This window comes from Pholis gunnellus (genome assembly GCF_910591455.1).
Source record: "Pholis gunnellus genome assembly, chromosome: 10".
Taxonomy (NCBI): Eukaryota; Metazoa; Chordata; class Actinopteri; order Perciformes; family Pholidae; genus Pholis; species Pholis gunnellus.
The window spans coordinates 15,719,500-15,745,310 of NC_136537.1; the positions used below are offsets into that span (position 1 = coordinate 15,719,500).

At 41.5% G+C, this 25,811-nt stretch overlaps 1 protein-coding gene across 2 annotated transcripts in view; it reads right to left on the minus strand.

Annotated features, from left to right (window-relative positions):
- Nucleotides 1-13,131: 13,131 nt before the first annotated feature.
- macrod1 (mono-ADP ribosylhydrolase 1) overlaps nucleotides 13,132-25,811 on the minus strand; it is a 93,611-nt gene continuing 80,931 nt past the window's right edge. The window contains exons 7-11 of one of the 2 annotated variants that reach the window (XM_079167627.1): nucleotides 23,746-23,776; nucleotides 21,730-21,803; nucleotides 18,547-18,628; nucleotides 17,049-17,075; nucleotides 13,132-13,543 (exon numbers count right to left, since the gene is read on the minus strand). In XM_079167627.1, coding sequence (XP_079023753.1) covers nucleotides 17,071-17,075; nucleotides 18,547-18,628; nucleotides 21,730-21,803; nucleotides 23,746-23,776 — 192 coding nt within the window. In that variant the 3' untranslated portion in view covers nucleotides 13,132-13,543; nucleotides 17,049-17,070. The remainder of the gene's footprint in view (nucleotides 13,544-17,048; nucleotides 17,076-18,546; nucleotides 18,629-21,729; nucleotides 21,804-23,745; nucleotides 23,777-25,811) is intronic. The other variant, XM_079167626.1, reaches the window with a different exon arrangement.

Below are 25,811 nucleotides of genomic sequence, written 5' to 3' on the forward strand. Positions count from 1 at the left end.
TTAGTGAAGACACCAGGAATATCAAAGTAGATTTTATTACACCATGTATTTCTGTTTGAAAGTTCAGTGCTAGAAGTGCTTCATCTTGTCTTCCATAAACCTTGATAGGATTAACAGAAACAATGTTTTTTGGTCCTTCTGATCACCTCCTCTGTAAGTTGGTTAACTGAAAGTCTCTCATATTTTGTAGGATATGCTTCAAGGTAAAAAGGAGAAGCTATTATACTGATACAAATATTGAATATTAGCACTAGCATACCCAATAAAAGGTGCCACAATAATTACTAAAGTTAAGAACTAAGAAAAAATGATTAAGTCATCTGCAGTCCAGTTTGATCGCTCAGAGTCAGAATTATGCAGGAAGAGAAATAAATAAATAAATCTATGATGAAGCTGCTTGTAACCCCGAGATCTGATCTGTGCACAGCGGGATGCACATGGAGAAACCCCTCCATCTGGCTCACATATGGCTATAAATCCCATTTCATTTTAGGGTTCCTGTAAAAATCAAGTCATTGATCTAATGGCAAATTATCTGCACTAGCGCTTTAATGAGAATCCTCGCCAACCCCCTTACACCGTCGCACCAAATGGTGTCAGTGTAGAGCCGGCCGGGCCTCTGCCAACCGACAGACAGACAGATGAAGAGGAGGGGAATTAGCATGCAGCTTTCCAAATGAGCAGACCTGAGAGTTCAGCATGAAGCTAAAGGGCCCTCGTATAAGACGGGCGGCTTCCAAAGAGCTCCTGACTCCCAGATTAGGGCGAGGTGACGTCAGTATTTCCGGTCGGGGTTGTTTCTGAGTGCGTGCGAGTGCAGAAGACAACGCTACGGATAACGACAGGCCGTGGCTCCGTCTCTGAAGCCAGCCCTCCCCAAACACACATCCCTGAATTATGATTTGCAAATGACAAATGGGTCGCTAATACAATTCATGAATTATGTAGTTGTCATGGTGACATTAATCAAAAAAGCAGGCCCGTTCTCTCGGCTCCGAACATTGTGTTTGTGGAATTGAGATGCATGACGGGGGCTGCACACCGAGCCGCCTGAGTGAGCGCAGGGCAAAGCGATAGCAAGATATTGGTTCTGCCAGTCACTCTGAGGCTTATTATGAGTGCAATGCAACAATCACACGCCTTCAGGCACACAGGCAGACGGCGCCCACAGACAAAAAGTGAAGGTTAAAGGCCTTTACACACCGGGGGCGTTGTTTTCGTGCGATAAGTTTGTACGTCAATGTATTTTTTCGAACTGCTGTTTTTCTCACGAGTACTTTAACACACGAACGCGATTACTATGCTGCAAAAAAAAAGAGGCCTATTTTGGCATCAACCAATCTTTTGTGCAGAATGGGCATATTCAAAGACTACACTCAGAGACACTGTTGGTGCGTTTGTAAATAGTCACTCAGAGCACAAACTGGACCGTTAGTAAATTCAGAGTGCTGTGTGAAGGTAGCATTTGGTTATTCAGAGCACCGCACTCTCAGTGAATGTGTGAAAGTTATTGGTTCGCCTTACAGTAGCTTAGGCTAAACAACAATGCACCTCAGACACACCGCCAGACGCTGCTCTGAGTCATAAGGATCCCAGTAGTTGATCTTCTGCCTGTGCGAATTTATACGACTAGTTTTGAGGCAAGATATTTGCAGCCGAGTAAATTGCATTTTCGTGTCGTTTATTCGTCATGTCCCCGGTGTGCAAAGGCCTTAAGACCTTACGTTCTCAATGAGCTAGCCTTGTGGTTACGCACACAGCGAGAGTGCTCGCTGTGTGCGTAACCACAAGGCTAGCTCATTGAGAATGTAAGGCCTTAAGGCCTTACATTCTCAATGAGCGGTTGAGACCGTCTCAATGAGCGGTTATTCTTTCAAATGTTTTGACCCACTCACATTGTCAAGAAATTGTTAAATAGGGGCACTTTGAGGAGGATGAATAAAAACAGTAATGCGATGAATTTGCAACAGGATGTATCACTGAAATAAAACAGTATTTTCTTTTTAAAAGGAGGGTTTGTTTGTCCCTGAAAGCAGAACAGGCAGCAGCAACACAAAATCAGTCAAACAAAGCCTAAGAGGAAAGAGAGAGAGAGAGAGAGAGAGAGAGAGAGAGAGAGAGAGAGAGAGAGACAGCACAAAATGAGTGATTAAGTGCCACCTGTGATTCCTAAAGGGATGCATGATGGATGGTCGCCTTGGTTGACATCATGGTTGGATCTCAAGAGTCCGCTCAGCTGCTTAATTATTGAGCACCTGAGGGGTGTGACACGATCAGCGAACATTACTTTCTCAACCCTCCTTTTCAATGATTTCTGCCTTCCTCCTTTTGTAAACACCTCCCCTCTCTCTCTCTCTCTCTCTGAATACTTTTCCCTTTCTCAATCAAGGTCACTCTTTCTTTCTTCTAACCAAGAAAACTGTCTCCACCTCTGCGGCCCATGTTTAATAATGATAATAATAATAATTTAGAGAGTGCTTTTAATGGAACTCAAAAAAAACTTTACATTAGTAAAACGGATCATAAAAAAACAACATAATAAACGCAACATTAATCACACATTGAAAGCAGGTTCTAAAAAGGTGAGTTTATATTTGGGGTTTGAATGTGGACAGATTGGTTCCGTCTCGGATGTGTTTGGGGAGTTACAGAGGGGGGAGGCAACTATGGAGACGTCTCTGTCGCTCCAGGTCCAGCGCTTGGTGCTGAGTGGTGGAGACAGGAGGTTGGCATTAGAGGAATGGAGGCTGTGGGAAGGAGTGAGATGGTGGAGGGGGCCTGATTATGGAGGGCTTTGTGAGTGAGGAGAACTTTGAATTGGACCGGTTGTGGGACGTGGAGCCAGTGTAGGTTCTGGAGGACGGGAGGGGATTTGATAACGGTATTGGGTGAGCAGATGAGCTGTTCTGAATTCTGGATGTGCTGGAGTTTATTCAGGACTTTGGATGATGTGTCATAAAGAACGCTGTTGCAGTCGTAAATTCTGGATGTGATGGAGGATGAAAGAGAAGGAGAGCGATGGCCGGAAACGAGTTGTGTTTTAGGCGGAAAAAGGCTCTCCTAGTGATTTGATTGACGAGGCGCTTGAAGGAGAGGTTGCTGTCAAAAAGACTTGTTTGCGGATGTGTGTATATCTTCCCTCATCACCCCAACCCATTTACCAACAGTCCTTGCTTAAGCTTAAGCGCTCACATTTCATCAAAACTCCATTAACACATGTAGTATATAGAATAACTATTGTTTAGCTGAAATGTGTTGTTCTTAACAATGAAGTTGTTCTATATTCTACAAGTGTTGCTGGAGTTTTTCCTTCTATGCACCTTGGAAGTAGACAAAGTTGTGCCAGAAACCTCCACTTTGCTTCTATCAAATTTTAATGATCTTTCTTAAAAGCCTCCAAAAACCTTGCTTTAACCACTTAGTCCACTAACTGAACAGGCTAGGCATCCTAAATACTTAGAGGTGCATCAGAGTTTTGTTTCGTCTTGGTCCTTCCCACTGAGATGCATCTGTGCAACGGTTAACTGAATCCAAATCAATGTTGGTTTTTTTTTACTCTTCTCAGGCTCGTTTTCTGCAGTCTGGCTGATTTAAAATCCGTGCACACCACAGAAACTTCCCTCTGGGTTCTAATTCATGGATTGTTGTTTGGCATTTTCTCCCAGCAGAGACACCGAGACGAGCGAGCGTCTTGGTGATCTTTGATCGAAGGTTTGTGGTGTAATTCAATTAATTATATTTTGCTGCGGGCAACAGAAGTCAGGGAGGGGATCATGGAGAGGAAACATAATACAACTAGGTGGAAAAATAACAAGTGGAGTGGTTGCGTGCACACACCGGCTGACCCAGCAACCTCGCCTCCTCACAAAACTGTCAAAATCTCCATGCTTTCACCAGGCTTTTACTCAATGAGGTTGACCCAAAGGTGAGTCTGTTCATCTATAACTTCCATCTATCCCTCCATGACTTCCTCCACACTCTCCTCCCTCCCTCCTCTCTCTCTCTTCTATTTCATCATCCTCCTCCCTCTCTGCTCGGTTCTGGATCGTTCCTCCTCTCCTAACAGTTTGTCCCTGCTGCTCCCGTCTCTGCGCCTCCTCCCTCAGGCACTCCCTTTCTCTCCCCTAGTGTATTAAGGGGCTTTGACGCTCTCAGTAAAAGCTGATTTATTCTCTTGGTGGTATCGATCGGTTTCTGCATTAAAGATTATAATTCATTACCCCGGCCCCTTTTAATACATTAAACACTCAAAATAAAAATAAAATACTCCCCCCACCACCCAGACTTGCTGTGTCCCGAGGGTGCGGGAAAACACTCTTGTCGAGACGTCCGGCCTGTCGTCCTGGGCCCCAGAGCTCCACCTGTATGTGTGTATGTGTGTGTGTGTGTGTGTGTGTGTGTGTCACACTGACTCAGCCGTAGAGATACTCAAAGGAACACACTCCTCCCTTCACCTACGCACTCATGCAATCTGGGGCAAACACACAAGCAAACACATACAGATTGTCACAAACGCTCAATGACAAATCACTAACGAGTGGTCAAAACAGTTAACGATGAATCTGTAGATAGAAAAAATAGAATATATATATATATATATATATATATATATATATATATAGATAAACACATAGATGGAGAACGAGCGGGAGAGAGAGGAATGCATAGATCTCCCACAGTTAACATTTAGGACTAAACGGTAAATGAGAGGAGACTTAATCTGCAGTTGATGAAATACTTGTCAGCAGGTCTGATACATACGTAGGCCGTTTGTTCTCCCTCAAAGTCGTCTTTTCATCATTTAGATGTATTTCCTGCCTTCACAGGAGAAATCACCACCTTCTGCTTTGGCCATCAGCGGAATACAGATTTCTCTCAGTCGGGTCAAGTTAAAGATTTGTGTACGCTCCCCTGTTAGTCAATACGGCTGGCCTCTGTGGGACAGTAAGGATTTAAGAAGCGCCATGTGTCCCCTATTGATTTTACCCCAAATGGCTGCACCAATTCCCTGCACAAAACAAGATTGCCCTTCCCCATTGCCTTGACAGATTGATTTTGTATCAAAGCCGTGAGGACTTGAGGAGCAATCCCTCTGATTTGGCCTCCTTGCACTGTCACCCTGATGGACAATTTCCCTCTCCAACCTTACCGCGCCTTGTCTCTCCTCTTTCATTAAAGGACTCTTCTACCTCTAAGCTCTAACTTCTCTGTCTGGCCTCCCCCCCCCTCCTCCGGCCTCCGTCTCCCCCCCTATGCCTCCCTTTCCCTCTGACAGGCTTTCAGACAGTAAATCAGAGACATTGATCCAGCGCAGCGCCCAAGTGTCCTGGATTCTGCTAAAGAGCCATTTTCATTTCACAAGCAGTTTACTGGCCTCGCTACCCCCCCCCCCCCCGTAAACATCTCCCTCCTCCCTCTTCTCTCGCTCTCTCCATCATGGCCTCATCCATACACATCACCCATCTCACCTAACTGCTGGATCCTCATCCTCTCTGAGTGCCGCTGTTTTCCTCCCCCTTTTTGCTGTCGACTCACAATTTTCGTAGATGAGAAATACCTTGAAAGGCCTAAAACATTTCACTAATACATAGTGATTGCTCTCTCTCTCACACACACACACACACACACACACACACACACACACACACACACACACACACACACACACACACACACACACACACACACACACACACACACACACACACACACACACACACACACACGTATATCCTACACTCTTCCACAACAAGGGTCCAGAGCTCGGCAGGGTTTCTTGAATTGGTTCCAAGAGGTTTGACTTCAGCAACATCAAGACTAATTTAACTTCCCTATAATTTGTTTGACATCAGCACAATGAATAAATGTGTGGGTCTACTTTTCAAACAGGTCTCCCTGTCCCCCAATATAATCTGTTTTGACCACATTTCTTTTAGGTTGTATTTTAATCTGGGGGGGGGGGGGGGGCTACAACGCCCAGAGAAGCTGTTGCCTTTTACATATAAAGACACTTTATCATGCAAACATCAGATATCTGACATGTATCAGACTCTGGAGGATTATCTATGCAGTATGTTAACATTTTATTTGTAACCTGGTATTGCAAGTTTCTTTAAAGAAGTGCCGATTGCCTGGCTCCCAGTATCTTCAGGGGTCATGTGACCGTTCGGAGCCTTTTGGAGCTGCTGGTGCCCGTTAGTAGCAGGGCGGTTGCTCAGCGCGCGGTGGGATTCTTGAGAACCGCTCATCTCTGGTCGACTCCGCGGAAGTAACGTTAGTATATCCAGCAGCAAAAGTGAACTGCAGTCAATGAGCCGCACCTTTTAAAAGGCCGGCTGTGGACGACATGCTCAACTCAGTCCGCAGAGCCCTGAAGCCCCGCTGCTGTACAGAGCGACATTCCTCAGATTCAATGAGCTTTTATGACAGGAGATCAAATATTTTCATTGCCAAAGAGTGCTTCTATGGAATTGGTGTGTATAGGAATATAAAGAACTTGAAACGGTATATTTTTTATGGCATCCTATACTATGACATTTTTTTTACGACATCCTATACTATGGCTTTTTTTATTGACATTGTTTTATGATGTACTATCCTGTGATCTTATTATGGCATATTGTACTATGGCTTTTTTAGGACATGTAGTGACTTTTTATGGATTTGTTTAGGACACAATTAAGTATACTATTATTTTTTATGCCATATTATTGACCTTTGTTATACCATTTTCATAGCAAACTATGTCTTTTTATGACATACTTGACTGTGGCATTTTTATTTACATATTGTGTGACGTACTATCGTGTGATTTTTTTACGGCATACTGTAGTATACAATTACTTTTATTATGACTTGTTATTCTTTGTCACACTATACTTTAGTTTTTTGTATTATACTATGATATTTTCAAAGATTTATTTTATGGCATACTTTATTATACAATTTTCAAAGCATAGTATATTATGACTTTTTTATTACATTTTTTTAAATTATTAAAATTGTATTAATTTATTCATGTAATACTAGGACATTTTTTGCCATACAATACTTTTTATACTATTTCATGTAAAATACTATAGTGTGATATTTAGTATTGAATTTTTATTATATACTCTACTATGGCATATTTTTTTATGCCATAGTATACTAAGCTGATTTTTGATGCCTTTTCATGACATACTATACTGTATAGTATGTCATGAAAATAGACATTCTTTAATACATTTTTTTTACTATATTGTAAAAACATGTTGACATCCTAAACCATGACTTTATTCTGACATACTATACTGTGCCTTTTTTATATGTGAACCTTTTATATGGCATACAATACTATGCTATTTTAATATATACTTCACTATGATATTTTAATGACTTTTTATGGCATACTACACTGATATTTTTAGTGTCATACTATTGTATGACTTTTTCATATGACAACGTTTTTTTACATACTATTCTAGACATTTACCATATACAGTATATAATATCCCATTTGTATGACTTTTTCCTGAAATATAATACATGGCCTTTTTATCACATTTTCATTACACACTATGACATTTTTAATGATACATGATACTAAAAAATATCTGACTTTTTTATGTAATTTGTTTTGACAATTTTATTATGACATACTCTACCATGACCTTTTTCTGACAGACTATACTATGACATGTTAAATGACATATAATACTATAACATTTTCAAAACAAATTATATTATAACATTTCTATGGAATACTAAACTACGACATTTGTTTTATGACATACGATACTATATTTCTCTTCAAACCATACTAGGACATTTTGAAGACCTTTTTTGACAATTGTATTTGATGCACTATACTATGATATACATTTTTTTGACGTACTTTCCCATGATATATTTTGCTATATACTAAACTATGACATATATATGAATTCACGAGTATATGAATATATACGAGACAGGGTGAACAGCACCGCCCTCAGGCAGGGAGGTAAAACAGCAGTGTGTCGCCTCCCTGCCTCGGCTGTGGCTCAGAGGCAGAGCTTCCAATCAGAAGATCTGCGGTTCGATCTCTGGTCCTCCTGTCCGCATGTCAAAGGGTCCTCGGGCAAGACACTGAAATGTCTCCCGCAGGCTCTGCCATCGGTGTATGAGTGTGCGTGACTGTGAATTACTTTATGCAGATGCCACCTTGCTTGGCTGCCTCTGCTGTCAGTGTATGAATGTGTGTGACTGGGTGAATAATGTAGTGTAGAGCGCTTTGAGTGGTTGGAAGACAAGAAGGCTCTATACAAATACAAGTCCATTTACCTTTTTACTATTCATACTTCGGCACACATTAGATCACAACAGTATTATACAACGACTCTATTGTTTCGTACGATGCGTTTGGCTAACCACTGGTGGAACTACCAGCACACACACTGCTGTACCGCTCTGCAACTCAGCCGTGGGCAGACAGCTTGGTGAGTTTAATTTTGTTTTTGGCAATATTGTATGACGTGGCATTCATCGATGCTTGTTTTTGAGTTCAAATGGAGTGTGTTTTACGACGCTTTGGCCATTGGAGTCTAGACTGGGGGTTAGCCAATTGGCCGTTGTATTCATTCAATCACACAATACAGAACCCTGAAGCCCCTCGCCCGCGGCTGCACAGAGTGCAATCGCTTGTTTATTCAGAGTTTATCCGAATTGCACCAAATTCAACACGACACTTCCTTGGTTCAGTCTATCAGTTTTGGGGCAGCGACACATTTCTCTATTGTTTTGTTTCCATATAAGCACATTTGATGTGAAACAGTGACAGAGTGTTCACATCCATATGGGTTAAACAGTGTAGGAATCAATCTGTATCATACATATTTGTTTGAACATTAAACATAATACAACTAATATGAGATAAGACTTTCACATACTCACATACACAGGAACTCAAACAAACACAATCCTGTTAGAAGGTAAGAAGCTTACAGGGTTATAGTTCCTACACTGTTCAAACAGTATTGATGAATATACCTCTTCATAGTCATTGTTTTATTCCAGATCCAATGTGCTGGAGTACAGAGCCGACACAACAAAAAGTGAGTCACTGTTCAAATACTTACAGATGTATACTGCAGCATATTTGACGGATCTGTCTATGTTGAAGTAACTCTAGTTTATGTATGAAGTGTATTTTTCGGGATGAACAAACAGACCGTAGCAGTTACAGACCGTGACATTTTACAGTAACTTTGTGTTGAGATTGTCTTTTTATCGTTAGTTCCGAGGTCAACAATGAACTTTGAACCTCACATTTTAAGTCAACATGGACAAGTGTCTGCAGAAAAACAGAAGTTATTGTGTCTGTCTGTCATATGCTGCAATGGTTTTTCTTGCCATATGTTAGTTTTCTCATGTTGAAAAACTCATCTCCCACTGTGGTGATTGTCACTGCTAATTGGCTTTTTGTCTAATATGAGCCACCTTTGCAGCAGTGTTTATTTTGATTAAGTGTGATTAAGTAATTGTGATTAATAGCGCCCTTACCCACCATTAATTTAGTGGTTTAGTGCCGTTTTATCCAGCTGCAATAATACCTCATCTTGTCATTTTTATAAAGCTGTTCATTTCAAGCTCTTAGCTCAGCTTCCCACCTTCAATGTGTCACAACCCGAATCTCAACAGCAGCAGCCATAACCCTCTGCCTGCCAGCAGCCTGCAGGGTTGTGAGGCCCTTCAGGGAGATAATATCCCACAACTGCAGATTCAGAAGCTTGCAGGCCAGAAGTGTCAGGCAGAAAGATGTCTGCAACAGGCAGTTACACAAATAACTGAGGGACTGGAGGACGACTGTTGACAGCTGTTGTTGTTTCCCTGTTAATGCACTGGTTGATTTACTTTTATGTTCAGCAGGGGTGAAAAGAGTAAAAGAATATAATACTCAAGTACAAGTACTGTCATTTTAAAGAAGTACTTACTCAAGTACAAGTACTGTTATTTTAAAGGAATTTGACTAAAGTGCAGGTGAAATTGTTCAGATAAAAGTAACCAATGGGACAGTTGAAATGTAGTCTGAGTAAATGTTACTGCGTTACATTTTCAAAAGGCGGGTGGTGGTAAAAAAAAAAAAAAAAAAGCATTTGATTATGATGTTATAGCGCTATTAAAATACAGAAAACATTTCGGCTACAGAATAAAGGACATTTCCATGTCAAAGTATCGGCTTCACGTCACACCACAGAGCCTTTATGTCTAAACCAATTATAAATTCATTTTCACTAGACGGTGCTTTGCCGCCTATGCATACAACTGATTATCAATTCGACAAATAGAAAAGAGGACAAATATAGACCATTAAATGGAAATGACCGACAGCCGCCGCAGCCACGAACGCGAGTGCTGAGCAATGTTGACATTTGACTTTGTACAGTGGGTCAGCATACTGCAGGTTTGTCATTGTGCTCACCTGTCTGAACGGCATCCTGTGGGCCTCACGCATCCTTTGCTCCATGGTTCAACTTCTCTGCTCGTTCATTCTCAGCGCACAATATGTAACCGGTCCTCTGTCCCACTGCGATCCTTACGCTGAGCTGACGGAGGCTCTGCAGTCGCATCGGAGATTCTTGTCACAAACAGCAGAAAGGCCTCACGCTCCTCACTGAAGGTTAGAGTTACTCAGTCAACGTAGAAGTCACTGCTGGATGATCCACAATTAGCAGAACACGGTTTTATTCAACTGTGGGGATTTTTTAGGGCACTATATGGAGCATAAAATATACATAAACATTGATTTCTGACACAGCTGAAGTCTAATCAGCCAATACAATTAAAATGTAAAAGTGTTTGAGATGGCTGCTATCTGAGCACATTGTATCAAATAAAAACCGCTTACCGTGTAACTTTTGTAACACACACACTGTTTTATTACACCGTATGTGATAACTGACATGTTTGTGCTACAGTACTATATAAGACAAAACCTGAATATAACTGAATTAGCTTAACACTCTGCAAATTAACTGCACTGCCAAGGCAACACAATGCACCGCTGAGACACAGCATGAGGATAACCACATCGAGAGAACCAGCTGCAACTAGAAAAAAAAAAAAAAACATTCAGCAAAATATCAAAAGCACCCATTTTCCCCATTTCAGATACAGTAAAAGAGCACTTCAGCCCCAACACAAATAGTGCCACAGCAGAGAATTACAGAGTCGGAATAAAAGCCACTTAGATTCTAAATTGAAAAGCAATAATAGAAAATACAGACTTACAATTGGAAGTTTGGTCTCCGTCTCCCTGCTGAAAGAAACTCAAGCACAACAACAGCAAATATGTTTAAGAGCCAAGAAAATGTTGACAAGGCAGTAACGTACTGTATTAGACTGAAAGGAACACAGTCAGCAACAGCAGTCATCAAGCCTGAAATTATTTTTCATCAAACACCTGAGAGTTCACTGCCGTCGGATACTGTCAACCTAACAAGCAGTGGACATTTTTCAACACACGTACACACAGACACACACACACACACTTCCACACCCTGTTACACACAAAGTCTTTAACTATTGAAGGTATTAAGGTAACACACACTCACAGGTGCGTTGGTGGGCCGCGTGCAGCAAGTCATTTCCTGAGCCAACCGGATTATCAGTGTATGTTCAAGGAGATGGCAGGGAATCAGCCTTCAAGTTAACGAAACAGTTAGCGTATATAATAGTTCTTCATCTGTCATTTTCAAAAAGAGCTGTGTCCCACAGAGAGAGAGAGAGAGAGAGAGAGAGAGAGGGAGACACAGACAGACAGAGAGAGAGATTACTGACGGGACAGTGATGAAAATTGGTCGGAGGATAATGAGTCTCGTTGTCTTTTCATCCTCTCTCTCTCTCTCGCTCTCTCTCTCTCTCTCATTACTCAGAGTGACTGGTCGGAGAGTAGCTTCACAGTCTGCTGCTTATTAAAAAAAACAGAACGCCTTTAGATGAATTCATCATGCTTTCCATCCCTCTTTTCCCCCTCCATCTCTGCATCCTCCCTCCGGCTCTGCATCCTCTCATCCCCACCTTTTTTTTTTTCCCTCCCCCTCTCTCTGTTTGAACTCCTACATCCTTCCTCTCTCTCTCTCTCTCTCTCTTTATCCCCCCCCTTCTTCCATCTGTTTATTTTCCACCATCCTGTAGAGTAAAACAGCGAGAATGAGCGATGAAGAGGAGGACAGAGAAGAGACGGAGTCCCAGACAGAGAGGGAATCAAAGAGCTCCGCAGAGGAAAAGACAATCCCTTTGAGGCAGATGAAGCTTTTATTTAAAAAAAAAAAAAAGGGAACTTTCTCCCAATTTCCTGTTGATTTTCTTTGTAGCCTATTTTCCCCCCTTCATCCCCTTTACTTCCTTTGTCCCAAAACTACACACCCCTCCTCCCTGTACGTCTGCAACACCGTGGCAGATTGTTTGGAATCAATAAAGATGGTTGTTGGCAGATGAAAGTCGAGGGGTGGGACGGTGGCTTGCTAAACTCTCAATTTCGCTTCACGCAAATCACCGCCTGCGTCCCGCCGACACGTGACGGCCACATCCTGCAACAGACACTTAACAACTCATACAGATGCGCTGTATGGAAAAGCATGATGGCGCTTGCATAAATACACATATGGTGAGTTCTGACAGAGAGCCAGACGGGGTGGACAGCATGGAGACAAAACGGAAACGCAGAGAAAACAGGAAGGATTGATGCTTGTTGTTGAAAATGAACAGGTGTTGGGGTCGTCCAAAAAAGGGGAAGACATGCAAGTGAAAAATTGGCAGAGGAAGTATTCAGATCCTTTACTCAAGTAAAAGTAGTAGCCGAATATATTACTACTTATAGCAAAAATATAAGATATGTGTTCTGAGTTTGTCATACCACAAAAAATGCATTATAATATATTATTAATATAAAGTAGAAATACTCTTGGAAACTACAGTACAGCTACCTCAGTAAAGTACTTCCTCACTTTCCACCACTGCTGGCAGATGAACAAAGTCGCTCTTTCTGTCTCCTTCACATTCAGATGGAAGAAAGCTAAAAAGTAAATGTTCATGTCCTCGTGATGCCCCAGTTCACTGACTCGTATCGCATCCCTAGAAATAATCAAATCATACACACTAGGAGCCTGTAAGATTCGTTTTAATAAGCTTTTGTCATCATCTCACACACATGTACACACACACACTGGAATCCCAATATTTAAATAGCTCAGGACACATAACTCATAGCTTGATGCAAAGCTGATCACAGACAAATAAAGGTCAAGTTAGAGTGCAGCTTAAGGTCACATTTTTCACGACATCACTCTCAATAATTCGTAGGAAAAACAGAGGAACTAATCAACATCTGCAGAAGAGCCAGCGTGCACTTCAAAAAAAAAAGCAATCATCCATTTAGGAGTTATCTTCCTGCTGAAGAAGGTCTTGATCTGCGACAACAACAAGGAGGAGGCATCTGAATGTTGAGCGTAGCGGCGTTTGTATCCACAGCAACCAAATCTGACCAATCCACTCTCTCAGAGTTTACTCTTGACTGTGGCCTCTGTTGGCGGTGGGAGAGAAAAAACAACAAAAAAAACAACTTGTAAAACAAGGGAAGAGAGCACTTTACCTTGGTCATGCAGCAGTTAATAGCATTTTGGCTTGTGGAGCGTCTGGTTGCTTGAGAGGGATCTATTAATGCGGATTAGTCACTCTCAGTCCAGCATGGCTAAAGACACACAGAAAACATGCAAACACACACACACACATCACACAGACGGCCAGTGTGGGTCGATCCAGGTGTTGGCGACACATCAGGTTTATAGTGGAGACTTGGAGGCCTGCCTGCAGCAGACAGTTCCGGTCCATCTACCAGCCAAGCACCGCTACTGCTCGCTCACTGCTGCTAAAATCTGCTGTACGTCCATTAGAGGAGAAACACACCAACAGCCAGTGCAGGATTGTTTTTTGTTTTTTAAGGGACACACCTGTATTTTTGGAAAACAACCTCTTTAGTCAACCAACCCAGTGTGAAGATGTGAAAGTGTTGATTTCATGCTTCAAGTGAAGAGTTGATGCTGTGTCACAGTTTGAACCTGTCGCTTGTTCATAGGTATAAAAATAGGCCCTCTGAGTCTAAAGCTGGATGGATTCTTGTTTCAGTATTCATTATATATAAAATACTCAACTTTACAATCTGACCATGAAATCAAAACTAATATTACACACAAGCCTTTAAAGCAACCGACTGTAAACCGGCCAATGCTCTGTGAGTTTGACACCTTTCACTTTTATTATCGCAGCTTCTAAGTGGATCAAGAACTTATTTGGTAAATTCTGTTTGTATGGACACTTTGCCAGATTTCGGCCAATGAGTTCCGCCGCTCTGGCTCTCCACATGAACCGTTTACCTGCAGTCAACCACAGCCTGCTCGATTGGTTAATACAATCGAGCTACAAACAGAAACTAGAACCTTTCTGATGCCAAAAACCTTTCATGTTTCTTGCAGATTCTACATGCGAATGCAGATGTTCATAAAGATGAACTGAAGACAAACTGAAGTGCAAATTGCCTTTTCTTTGAGGCCAAATAGAAATCAGCTGCAACAATATTTGTATTATTAATTTGCCGCTTATTTTTCCCAAATTCTTGGGTTTGGTGTTGTACAGGAAACTGAGGTTTATTCCAAAAAGTTAAAGGACGAGGCCGGTGTTATTCTATTTCTCCTCATTGTCAAGAAATCTCATTAAAAGAACAAAACCAGAATAAACCAGCTTCCCTATCCTGCCTGTGGCACCCAAGAAGACGATACAAACCCGTCAAAAAAGTTACAAATATGTAGTCTTGTGTTTTAAAAGGCTAAATCATTTCCTAAAACAGCTGTAGGCGAACTTCAGCAAACATTTAGAGGGACTATTTTCAGCAGTGGATTAATAATCACTCAATGCTCTAGTGAGTATTACCGGCAGCAAAACAGTGTATGATGACTCATAATAAACTACAGCGCCCGAGTTCATGTTGATGAAGGAACGTGCCACCAAGTGTGGCTCATTGATATGTTTTTAATAGTTTCTGGACAACAATGGAGCTCTACGGCAGGAAGGGCTTTGGCTAAATACTTGAGTGAGTCGGGTCAATTGTTGGTTCCGGCGTTTTCATAGGATTTATTGAGGATCAGAAAATATAGAATACCATCATTATTATCCTTTCAGCTCACATTTTATATTAGTGTGAGGTGGCTACTTCTGCTTAGTCATTGTTACATTTTATCTACAAAACACTTTCTTTGTAAACTTCCTTCATATTTAGATTTTTGTACAAAAGTAGAGAGTACAAGGGCATCGCAGTTTGAGATCCCATTATTTTTAGCTATTGATCTCCCCTGAGGCCCCGATTGAAATGAGAGAGAAATCCTTCCTGGTATTGGCCACTACTGGTCGGATCTGTCGGCAAAAAGATAAAAAAATTAAGACTCTTAACCCAATGTCTGTCTGTAAAGCTTATGTGGGAGATACGGCTGCAGAGTTGATTGGATTCTGCTCTTATTTTTAATAGGCTGCTCCTCTTTCCTCTTTTGCTCTTCTTTGACTCCTCGTCTGTCTGCGCACATATGTGAAAAACATATCTTCAGTTCATGGTGTCTTTTTCATCTCGTCTGCTGCTTTTTTGGCAAAGGTGTCTTCAAACATACTGAATTGTAAAGGTGAGAAAATGACGTTAAATGCATAATGTCTATGTATAGCCTTGAACTGTTAAGCAGCATGCATATTAATGATATACCGGGTGATATATCTAAACCCCAGAGGCATTTCTCGGTTGCTTCGGCTTTACTGCCACTGAGACCATGAAAGTCCTCCTTCCATTTAAAATTAAACACAGCACTCCTCGCTTTAGTTTCAATGTCAAACTTCACTGCATCGTTTCTGTTGTTCATACTGCAAGATTTCGTTTGTTTATTGTGTTTTATTTTATCTTTGGTGTTTCCCTCTTCATTTATCAGTTAATGAATAGCTTCTATTTTATGTCACACAACTCTGTAAAATGTAAGTATAAACATGCCCAACACTTGATTATTATAATTGCTTTGTAAGGTCTAAAAGCAAAGACAGAGGCAGGTTATAAAGACACTAATTCAGATCCACAGTTGTTTACATCGCCAACTGTTTACACTGAGAATATTAGAGTTTAAGTGACCCTGCTTCCCCTGAATAATTCAGATAAATGTAAGATTTCTGCCAGATGAGACGCAGGAACGAGCAGCTGCGCAAAACTTGTGGAGGCGAAAATTTGCAGCAACTTTCTGATTGTTTTGTAGCGCTCGAGTTTGGCTTTTGCAGCAGCTGCGTGCCAAACAAAAGCAAAACAGTTTTAAAAAAGCAGAAAGCACGAAATGGTTGAGACCTCTCTCTCAAAATGTTCCGGAGGCGAGAGGTGAGTTTGATTTATAGCAGCGGTAAAGCAAGACATTAGAGGTTAAGGCTGCAGTTGTAAGACCAATGCTTAATTTGAATAATTGAGTGAATGACTGATCATGTTTAGGAGCCCAGACTGCTTGGCATTAGAACACTATCAATCACGAGTGTAATCAAAACAAATGGGTGAAGTCATCATGTCACAGCTCGAGCCAACATAAAATTTACGTATTTACTAAACTTCATTTAACAATGCAGATCAATCTGTAATGATGGCACACAACTTTCGTTTAGTCCTCTTTGAAAAGCAGGTGAGGCAGGACTTCCCGATTGAAGGAGGAACCTTGGAGGCTAGAAATGTGGTTGTTATTTTTTCATTCAAGCCAGACACATTTCAGAGGAAGAGCTTTTTAAATTTTCCTTCCTCACCAACTGTTTCATTAACTAGCTAGCTTGAGGCCAGCGCAAAAAGCCATTTAACTGAGGTGCAAATATTTTCAACCCCGGCTGGAGGAGAAGTCAAGGTTTCCCCTCTGAATATAGCACTTACATTTCACTCAGGGGTTAAGACTGCCCATCTACAAGCAGACCAAACGTAGTTATTCCTTTTGCTAGAGCAAACTACACATGTTGACACACACCATGCTGGTTACCTGAACAATAAGCTGTCATTGGTCAGGCTAAAGGGGCGGACACAGAAATGAGGGCAAAGCACAGATGACTGGCTAAGAAATGTACACAAGTTCTCAAATGTCATCTTGCACACTGTACTTGGAAAAGAAAGGCACGCACACACATACACACACACACACACACACACACACACACAGATTCTCACTTGCTCACTTTTTAAGAGTCAGATCAGAACAACCGCAAGGCACAATAGGTTTTCATCAAAATGTAGCACAAATTTTGACCACATTTTCAGAACATCGGCAAAAGAAAATGCAAATGAATGCATGTTTCCATCCACTATGCAAATATTAGGAGTTGACTCACCACCATAAGCATTAGGTGGTGCTAACTTTCCAGTCAGCTACCATTATACCGTTGCAGAAGAAGAAGAGTCGCAAAGCGATGACATAATTCAACGAGCGTATCTCTGTTAGCCAGATCACAAATCTGATTGCATCCGTCTTGGCTCTCTGTAAATCCGTGCATGTACTCCTCCAGTTCAGAGAGGTGGTGATTATGTGCACATGTTTTTTGGTAACGGATGAAAATCTTTAGGAGAAGATTAACTTGTGCACCGTAGCAGTTTAGTTAACAATAAAAGTTAAGATTGACCTCAAAGAACTATCCAGCAGCTCACAATTCCACCAAATAAAAAATAATATATTTCTATATTTCTCTTTAGTCAGGCTACGTGTTTCCCTCTGCTTCCAATGTTTAAGCTAAGCTAAGCTAACAACGTCCTGAGTCCAGCTCCATATTTACCATACAGAGATGTGAGACGTATCGATCTTATAACTCTCAGAAAGAAAGCAAATAAGCACATTTGCTAAAGTGTTCTAACTTTACTATTACGTTGTTTTTTATTTAAGGTTCTAATCCTTAAATGTTTTGTCACAAGCTACTGTCAATAATGAACACGTTTTAAATCCTCATTGTGTTCTTCAATCTGGTGATGCATATTGGACTTACTACAATAACAAATACGTAGTCAGGTTGTCAGCTATGGAAAAGGCCATGCCAATAAACAGAATAAATACATCACATGGACTCTATGTCAGCATTGTATCTCTGAACATGCTCACTTGTGTGTGCATTTGTGCATTTAAATCAATTGTTGCCACTGTGCAACTTTATGTGTATTAAAAGGTTTGAAATGTGACTGAATGCATGTGGGTCTGGGGAGCAACGTACATGTTTTGATGCAATTAAACACAATTAAGTGTGCTATATATATACACATACTATTATGTGTCTAATGACCCTGGTGTATGTGTGGATGCATGGATGTGCAAATAGCACACGAAGTATGAAGCAGCGTATTTATCACACCACTGTGTGTGTGAAGTCATACTGAGCTAAGCAAAGCTGTCATCCCTGTATGTATGAAAGTGTGAATGCGTTGGTGTGTGTGTGCGTGTATATGTGTGTATATGTGTGTGTGTGTGTGTGTGTGTGTGTGGGTGAAAGACTACTCACCAGCAGGGAAGTAGAGCGGGAGGGTCTGCAAATACAGCTCCTTATCCGTCGGCAAGAACACACAGAAGATGACTCTGTCCAGCTGACACACACACACACACACACAATGACCTTTATTACAAGCATAATACAATACACGTGAATTCATCAACAGCAGGAGGGAAACAGTGTAACAGTGTGTGACATTGTGTGGCGGCAATATCAGGAGAAGGCAGCTAATGCATCAGTCCATTACTCCCCTATTAGCCTCCTATTATGATCATGCCACAACACAGCGCATATTACACTGTGTGCTGAGGACAGAGTGCTGGAAGTGTACTCTGTGTGTGTGTGTGTGTGTGTGTGTGTGTGTGTGTGTTAGAGAGAAAGAAAGAGGTTAGAGAGAATAGAAGTTCCTGTGTAGGATGTGTGTATAAGGGAGAGATAAGCAACTCTGTAACTGTGTATTTGTGCATGCCCCTAAGTGTTACACTGTGTGTTGCATCTTTGGCATAAGGCTGACACACACACACACACACACACACACACACACACACACACACACACACACACACACACACACACACACACACACACACACACACACACACACACACACACACACACACACACACACACACACAGAGATAATAGCTTTCAAATATTATTAAGACACTGGCTGAGTGAGTGCAGCTATTTCCAGCAATAAACAATCTTTATGCTCTGTGCTCTTGTGTTCTTGAGATCTCTGCAGTCTATAATATTTACATTATATTCTGTAAAGCTGCACATACAGTACAGAGCACAGCGCTATATGTAGCCTGATGATTAAAGTTACTGTAGCTACAGTAAAAAAAAAAAGAAGGTGTTTCCAGGGATATCAGCTCCCCAGTGTACTCCCTGGTTCTCAGCCTCTAACAAACATTATTACCTCCCTAATGTCTCTACAAAGGTTTAGACTTTTCCGTTTTGGTGCGAAGCAGGGCAATTTATAGCCCCGCTGTTTCTATCACTTCCTGCTTGGTGTGGAAGTTTAACTGCCATTGCTCTCAGCAGCCTGCTAGCCTGCAGCCAGTGTGGTTCAGCCTAATGCTTGTTGCACAATTACCTTCACTCGCCAGGATTTGAATGGAGGCTAAAAGAGAAGATATGGAAATGTGCGGTAAGTAAACTACATCCCCTGGGCTAAGGTTGGAAATCTCCAACCTTCACACTGCGTTGCATCCACTTGTGCAATTTTTCAGCCTCCCCCATTCAAATTAAAGCAAATGCTTTGCGAAGAGAGATGCGCAAAATGGTCTCCAGAAGAACGGTGGCAGTGGGGAGCTAATTTCTTATACTATTGTAACAGGGAGCCTGGAGAAGCTAACAATAACATCAAGTGAATGTAATTGGCTCTCTCAGAACTGCCTTCAAAGCATAAACACTCTCTTCTCAAACAGGAAAGCTGATTTTGCACATCTTGCACAGGTTTCCCCTCATTGACCTTCTTTTCATAATTAGGCAATTCAATGTACATGTGAGAATGTATTTTGCTAACTTTTAGTCTGCATTAAGCAAATTAGATATAAAATGATTTTTAAACTGTTTGAAAAACGACCTGAGGTCCATTTAGCAGCTGCTCTGGAGCTTTCAGTTGTATCACAGGATCCTCGGCAGCAGTTGGACTTTGCCCTTCTTATAGAACCGTAGATGCTAAAAATGTATCGTTTTTTCTGAGGCCAAGAGTTAGGAAAACGTGACCTAATTTAGTTTGTGGGATTACTGGTAAACTCTGTCATGACCAGCACATCCACCGTGTAGGGTTTCCCCATCGGAGAGCCTGTCGAGTGCATATAAGATACCTTTGACAAAAGTCATGTTTTAAAAGGAATCAGCACGAGACTGTAGCTGGTTATGTGGCTGGAATTAGCCAGCTAGCTCATCTGATCTTATTCATTTTATTGTCTTTAGTTCCTCTGTGCTCATATCCTTTAGCCTTATTCACATTATATCTTATATCTTGTTTGGTTTTAATATCTTTAGTGAAGCATTTTGTAACTTTGTTTAGAAAAGTGCGTAATAAACAAAATGTATTATTATTATTATAAATCAGTTGTTTCTAAACTTTCAGGTCAACTGGGAATCTAATTTGTAAAATATAACATTTATAAAACTCATGAGCTGCCCAGGGTTTTACTTCCTTGCAACAGTTTAGTTGGAGCTTTGCGAATAAATGATTCATGGTATTTATTATTACACTTGGGTGTTGGGCACATTGCCCCGTGTCTTGAGTCCATTTGGTTTGTCTTGCTTCGTGTGTAATTTTCAATTTCATTTTCTATATTACAGCTCTCCAAGCCAGAGTGAGACCAACACAACACTGTGTAAAAAAAAAAAGCAAAACGGAGCGGGTTAAACCTCCTCTGGTGAACATTCGGCTTGCAAATAAACTCTGTTTCACCATTTTATTAGTTCAAAGTAAGAGGCGCGCTGATTTGGCTTTCTGGTCATGTAATTCAGCCGTTTAAGTCTTGTTGACTGTGGTCCTCCGCGGTGAGACGCGTTTAATGCTCATTTGGCTGAGCTCGGCGCGGCTGACGGCATCAGTCGACTGGTATTGCTACAGAGACTCTGGAGACGCCAGCTTTAACAATAACATCGTCAACACCCTCTCTGGGAGGTGATACAGCACGGTGGTTAGAGACAAAAAGAACGATTGAAAAGAAGAGTGAGAGGAGACCTGAAGATTAAAGGAGGAAGAGGGGAGGAGAGTTTAGAGCATGTTAACGACTGATTGGAAAGTTTCCTCTTTGTTCTAATCCCCCCCCCACCTCCCTTCCCCTCTCCCCTCCAGTCATCTGTTCCATCATTTTGTCTGTTCTCCGCCCGCTGTTTCTCCGGAGAGAAAGTGTGTGCGTGTGTGTGTGCGCGTGTGTGTGTGTGTTTTTGTGTTAGTCGGGTTTAGTCCCGCAAGGAGCCAATTAAAACGCAGACTTGGCCATGAGCATGAGAGCCAGAACTTTAGAGTGTGTGTTTAAATGTATGTGTGTGTGTGCGCGCGCGCGTGTGTCACTGTGCGCGTGCATGTATGTGTTTTCTCAATGCACCCATCTCCTCGCTCCCACCAGAAAACAAACACAACAGCTGTGAAAGGAATAATACCTTGAGGAAATGGGAGGGAAAACTTGCCAATCATGCAGACACAAACACACACGTACACACCTCGTGGTGATGTTCATCCAGATACTCCCGCACAGTTGCTAAAGCCTCGCGCACCGCCTGCTCCGGTGGATATCCTGCACAAACAAAAATATACAAATAGTTGCAAGAACAGGTGCAGTGTCAGATCTGGGTGTTTGCATTAGGTCGTTGTCTGCACTGTTTTTATTTTCCACTATTCCATCACTCGGTGCTCTGTGTATTCTCACTTCCTGTCATCCCGACTCGCCTATTCCGACAAGGTGCAAACATGACGCACGTGTTGGTTACGAGCAGACAGATGGAGAAAGACTACCGTGTTTCTTCAATATTCATTCAGCGACCGAGACCTTTCTGTGCTGCGAAATCACCCCCACTGCTGGAGACTCAACACAAAGGCAGTAAAAAATCATCATCAGGCCAAACTCCTCAGCCACAAACAAAACACATACTGTGTGATTATACAGTAATTATTCTATATATCAGGAGAGTGTTCAACGTGTGAACAAAAGGGGAATACATGAGGGCGCAAATTAGCACTGAACAATGCAGTGTTTTAGCACCAAATACACACACTGCAAGGGATGTAATGTAATCTTACGTTACGCTATATAAACTATTTCACAGCAAAGTTTTCCTTCCATAGGTAATAATGTCAAATAGTGTCATTCATCAGATAAATAACCGTCTTTAAAATGAATAAACAACGTCCGAGCATGCCGTTCTGCGGCGTAACAGTTAACAGGGGTCCCATCGCAATACACCACAGTGTTTATAGCGCACTACTAATAAATAGGCCCTGTAGATTTCAAGAGCTCACACGAGACACTGCGCTACTGGTTGTAGAGAAAATTAAAGGACAGAGATACTGACAGAGATAAAAGATCATCTTCTTAGTTTACAGTAACAGTTTACTGTAACACGTGCTCAGTGGCCCTTATTGAACCTCCCGCGTGACTCAGGATGCAAACCCTGGACTACGGTGTCACAATCCTGCTTTCTGTTTGTCCACCATCTACCCCGACCACTTACTACAACGCCTGTGTAGCACAACACTTCCTGAACGGGAGAAAAACAAATGTAAAAATGGGATTACAGCATGTAAGTCGCATCGCAGGTCTCCCCACCTAAACTTTAACGAGGTCTAATCAGCCAGAATGATAGAAAACACATGTGTGGTGACTTAAATAGCCAGTATTTGATAAACTGGGATGACTACTGTGTGTTTGTAAAGCACGTTCCTCTGCAATGGTTCCTTAATTTAATCAACATATATTTGTTTTGAAGTGCTTCACAACAGGCTCTGAGGAGCATTGTATAAAAACTAGTATTCACTGGCAGAACTGTTGGCATCTCCCCTCCATTATCTTATAATTTCATCAAACGTTGGTTGACACAGCTGCTAAATCCATCTCACATTTAGACAACTTTGTTTGTTTTTCTTAATTAAGGGCAAAAGAAAAAAAGTTTGGATGTACTCTTAAAAAGACGAGCTAAACAGAGAGACAGTCAGGAAGACACGGATAACACACTGAGTCAATCAGAACTTTGGCCTTCTCTCAAGCAACAGAGGAGAAGTGTTTACAGCCGGCCCTCACACCCAAACGCACCCCAGGGAGTGTTTAAGCACTATCCTTAACTCTCTCCTGCCAGTGTGAAGGGGGATTACAGTCAATCTGACACGATCTCCGGCCTAATCTATCTTAATCTGCCGGTCTTAATCCAAGGCCTTAATCTGAGAACCACCCCTGGGCTGCAGGAGATAATGTGACAAGTGGCGAAGGGCGGCTCAGCACTCTGGTTAAACAGACGGACTGATACTGGGAACAAGCATGTGATGGAAAACATCCCCGGCAGTGTGTACAGCGTATAAACACAGGAACAAAGAAATACTGTTGTTGGATGAAAATTGATTTTTTTATTTTTCTCACTCAAAGAAAAAATATCGAGTATAAAGCCCTGAGAAAAACAAACACTTGAGGTACAGCTATGATGATAACACACACACACACACACACACACACACACACACACACTGACCGTAGACTCCAGTGGAGATGCAGGGGAAAGCCTGCAGGGTGGAGATGACAAACAAAGTGGTTACAGTCTGTTGTTGATCACATAACAGTCTGCTTTCATCTCACACACACTCATAGAAACGACTCTCTTCTGGATCTCAACGGAGTCTTTCTCCTAATTGTTTTTACGGCAGCTTTCCTTCTCTCTCTCACTTTCACTACTCTGTGAAGACCAAACTGTCGATCATCTTTTGTTAAGGAGACCTGGTGTGAAATGACATTAACCAGACATTGATATAGTTATAATAACTGAGACGTGGTGACCATCAATGTTGTTGTATTTATAATGTTATAATCTACAACATTCCAGTCCTGGTGGATTTGGTAACACCGGCGGTTTCTTTTGGTAACAACAAGTGAGGTTTAAAAATAAACCTGAAATAGAAAAACATCCTAACAAACCACGGCCTGAAAGCAATAACTGTGTCATATAAAGACAATTCATTTTTTGTCATCATGCTGTGAGTGACCGTGATCCATTTTCAGGACAGACTTGAAAAAGGAGTTGTTTAAATTGACTGACAAAGTGTTGGAGGGGTGCTGGAGAAGTAAGAGCCGCTCGCCTGCAGCGCAATGTTGCTATTCCACAGTAAAAGTCACCTGTTTCGGCAGTTGAGTTAAAAAAAAGAAGTTTGTTTCGAAACGATTCTCTTCGGGGTCAAGATGCCGTGAACCATGAACCACCAAGCCTCCGGTTCAAATGTTTTAATTGTTGTTTTTTATCCGGTTGGGGACCTTTCATTGCAGCCTCCCGCTCCCTTGTTTCCTGTTCATCTCTCCACTCTCCCTATGTAATAAAGGCATAAAATGCCCAAAATAAAATTTTCGAAAATAGTCCTCACATGTCTATATGTACTTTGAAAGCACTGTCATTGTTCTTCCTATGCACACTGGCCAAAAAGAGATATCTCCTTCAAGAATTTCAATGTCTTTTTCGTACCAAAATCCCTCTTTCTGTGACAAACCCTTGAACGCATCTCAGGAAGTGAACAAAGTCTAGAAACGCAAAGAAAGAATAAAGTACTAAAAGACTAACTGGTGGATATATTTTTGAAGCTAAGATGAGGCTTTTTTACACAGAAAGAAGGATTTTGTCCACCATCACTTACGTTGAAATTAATTTACAAAGATGCCTTTGTGTGACCATAGACAGCAGGAACTGTGTGAGGAGGTCATTTAGAAAGGAAAGTCAAACTTTACCCTAAAACAATGAAAACTGCTAAATGGTGAGGTATTTACTGAATGTACATTGAATCCCTATTTGTGAAAAATGTCAAGTTTCAAAAATGTTTTGTTGCATAAACATCGTCGGCATCACAACTTTAAGTCATTGAGATCCATGTCAGGCAGGTTCATGGCACACCGCTGGAGTTGAGAATAGCAGCCAGTAGACTTCAAAGCAAATCAAATCTGGCAGATTCTCAAACTGCTGTCAATTCGTGCAGTACGAGCAGATGCCAGGAGTCTCCGTGTCTCCAGATCTCTTCATTTCACCAGATTGCAGAGTTGGCAACTCGGGGTGAGAGCAGACAACTCACAGGCTCCTCAAGGCGAAAGGTAAACAGAAGTCAACAGAAGTCAACCAATAACAAAAATGAAATATGTGATTTTAGGCTAAACCAATACAAATTGACTTGACTTTACTTTATATCACAGTATAATCAAGATGTTGTGATCACGCCTCTACGTTTTTGAAGGTACATGTTGGGCATGTAATAGAAATGAAATGAAAACTATTACAATAAATGCTCTAATTGCTCGTTTGCAACGGATAAACTTGAAGTGTTTTTTAAAGGCTACTCTTGAGTAGTGAAACTACACACTCAGCACTATTCTCTCTTCTACTGTACCGCCGACTGTATTATCATGTTGCGTTGGTGTTTTTCTTCGATTTGAACACCTCATTCTGCTGTGAAACCACCGCCTGGTGTGTATCATAAAACCTTTTTACGACTCAACAGTCTTACCAGCAGCTCCTGGTCGACTCTCTCTAACTATCTCCGTCTGAATGTAGTGTCCTTTGAAAAG